This window comes from Solanum tuberosum, unplaced genomic scaffold (assembly GCF_000226075.1).
Source record: "Solanum tuberosum cultivar DM 1-3 516 R44 unplaced genomic scaffold, SolTub_3.0 scf00545, whole genome shotgun sequence".
Lineage (NCBI taxonomy): Eukaryota > Viridiplantae > Streptophyta > Magnoliopsida > Solanales > Solanaceae > Solanum > Solanum tuberosum.
The window spans coordinates 147017-150070 of NW_006239477.1; the positions used below are offsets into that span (position 1 = coordinate 147017).

The following is a 3054-nucleotide window of genomic DNA, read 5'->3' on the forward strand; positions in this document are numbered from 1 at the left end:
CGTGTGTTCAGGCCTTTTCTTGATTCCTTCGTCATAGTCTTCATTGATGACATTTTGATATACTCGCGGAGTAGGGGTGATCATGAGCAGCATTTGAGAGTTGTGCTCTAGACTTTGAGAGATCAGCAGCTTTATGCCAAGTTCTCAAATGCCAGTTTTGGTTAGACTGTGTAGCATTCTTGGGGCATATTGTATCTAAGGAGGGCATTATGGTAGATCCAGCGAAGATTGAGGCTATTCGTGATTGGGCTAGGCTCACCTCAGTTACTGAGATTCGGAGCTTCGTCGGACTAGCAGGCTACTACAGACGATTTGTGGAGGGTTTCTCTACCTTGGCAGCCCCTCTGACCCGGTTGACTCGTGTTTATGTTCCCTTTGTTTGGTCAGAGGAGTGTGAGGCGAGCTTTTTGAGGCTCAAGGAGTTATTGACCACCGCTCCTATATTGACTCTTCCAGTTGAGGGCGAAGGCATCACGATTTATTGTGATACATCCGGCGTTGGTTTGGGTTGTGTATTGATGCAGCAGGGCCGGATTATTGCTTATGCATCGAGGCAGCTTAAGATCCATGAGCGCAACTACCCCACTCATGACTTGGAGTTGGCGGCGGTAGTTTTCGCGCTTAAGATTTGGAGGCACTACTTGTATGGAGTTCGATGTGAGATCTATACCGATCATAGGAGTCTTCAGTACATCATGAGCCAGAGGGACCTTAATTCGAGGCAGCGTCGTTGGATTGAGCTCCTGAAGGACTACGACCTATCTATTCTCTATCATCCAGGCAAGGCGAATTTGGTAGCGGACGCCTTGAGCCGGAAGGCAGTGAGTATGGGTAGTCTAGCCTTCTTATCTGTTGAGGATCGACCTTTAGCTTTGGACATTCAGTCCTTAGCTAATAGCATGGTTCGGTTGGATATCTCAGATTCTAGACGCGTCTTGGCCTTTATGGAAGTTCAGTCTTCTTTGCTTGATAGGATCCGTGGTTGCCAGTTTGAGGATGATACCTTGGTGGCCCTTAGAGATCGAGTGTTAGCGGGTGATGGTGGTCAGGCTACCTTAGATCCTGCTGGAGTATTGAAATTCGCCGGCCGCATCTGTGTTCCGAGAGTTGGAGATTTGATACAGTTGATACTTTCTGAGGCCCATGAGTCTAGATACTCTATCCATCCGGGAACTACTTGTATGGAGTTCGATGTGAGATCTATACCGATCATAGGAGTCTTCAGTACATCATGAGCCAGATGGACCTTAATTCGAGGCAGCGTCGTTGGATTGAGCTCCTGAAGGACTATGACCTCTCTATTCTCTATCATCCGGGCAAGGCGAATGTGGTAGCGGACGCCTTGAGACGGAAGGCAGTGAGTATGGGTAGTCTAGCCTTCTTATCTGTTGAGGATCGACCTTTAGCTTTGGACATTCAGTCCTTAGCTAATAGCATGGTTCGGTTGGATATCTCAGATTCTAGACGCGTCTTGGCCTTTATGGAAGTTCAGTCGAAGAACTTTCTCTTAATTCTTCTAAAGTTAATCTTGTTGAATCTTCTGGTGCTGTTGTGAAAGACAGGTTCAAAGGCAAACAGAAGAAAGTCTTGAAAAAGGAACATATGAAGAAGAAAAATCAATTCAACAAGCCGGAGAACCAAATTCAAAAATCTAAGGGTCCTTGTTTTGTTTGTGGAAAACTTGGTCACAGGGCTGCCAATTGCTATCAAAGAAAAGGGCAGGACTTAAAGCAGGAAGAACAAAATGATGTCCAAATTCATCTTGTTGTAATGAAGTGATTGTTGTCGTAGCCGTTGAGGCAAATCCGGTGGCTAACAAAACTAACTGGGTGCTAGACACATGCACTTCAAGGCATTTTTATGCTAATAAGAATTTATTCCATGACTTTGTGGAGTCCACTGATGAGAGTGTGTTTACATGGGTAACTCCACTACTGCTGGAGTTATGGGTAAATGAAAAGGTTTACTTAAATTAACTTCTAGAAGAACTTTATCCTTAAACAATGTTTTGTACGATCCCTCCCTCCGTAGAAACTTAGTTTCCGGAGCACTTCTCAACAAAGTAGGCCTTAAACTTGTTTTTGAAGCTGATAAAATAATTATTTCTCGTGGAGGAGACTTTGTTGGGAAGGGATATCTTAGTGGATGCTTATTTGTACCGAACATTGTTCAAGAGATTGTTATTAATGCAAGTATTTCAAATTTTGCTTATATTGTTGAGTCTATTAATTTGTGGCATGGTAGACTAGGTCATGTTAATATTGTTTCTATAAACAGACTTAGAAAAATGGAATTAATTCCTATGATAAAAACTGATGATTATTCTAAATGTCCTGTGTGTGTAGAAGCAAAGCATGCCAATAAACCTTTCAAATCTGTTATTGTAATGACCCTCATGGTCATTTCTGTGTCTTGCCTTCTGTGTGTCGTTTAGAGCGTTCCTTTAGCGACCCCAAGTCATTTATGACTAGCTGGGACTGACAGTTCAGTCATCTGGTCGTTCGTTTGGTCTTGGTATGAGTTTTTGTGTTTTGGAGCTTAGGAACCTTGAACGATCATTTTCGATCAAAAGTTCAAGAAGATGACATCGGAATCCAATTCTGACGATTCCATCAGCTCCGGAAGGGTTATTTTAAGCTAGTAGCATGGTCAACATGACTCTCGAGGTTTTCAGTTTGAGTCGGTGTGATTAGTCGTTTTAACCTTTGAAGTGAATTGGGGGTGGGTACCAGTTTACTACCTTAGTTTGATTAGATACCTTATGTTAGGATCGATTGGCCACATTTCGGGTATAGTATCATGTTAACCGGTTTAGTAGAGTTGCATACTTATGTACTAATTGCTATTGTATGCTTGTATGCTATGTATTGCATGACTTGTTCATCCTTAACCGTAAGCATGATGTCCTTAGTCTAGGTTAGGCTAGCATTGCCTTAGACTTATGACCCGTGTGGGCTGGATAAGCTTGACTTGCTGCTGACGTCGTTCGGATGACTTAGCTCCTTGTAGACTGGAATAGCAGACTTGAGTCTGATAGTTTGAGCCTTAGATTAG

At 43.0% G+C, this 3054-nt stretch overlaps 1 protein-coding gene across 1 annotated transcript; it reads left to right on the plus strand.

Moving 5' to 3' along the window:
- The first annotated feature begins 209 nt into the window (after positions 1 to 209).
- On the plus strand, positions 210 to 1779 carry LOC107058592 (uncharacterized). Its single transcript, XM_015304482.1, has 3 exons — positions 210 to 501; positions 781 to 950; positions 1465 to 1779. Exons 1-3 carry the CDS (start codon positions 210 to 212, stop codon positions 1777 to 1779), a joined length of 777 nt encoding a protein of 258 aa, XP_015159968.1.
- Positions 1780 to 3054: the final 1275 nt, after the last annotated feature.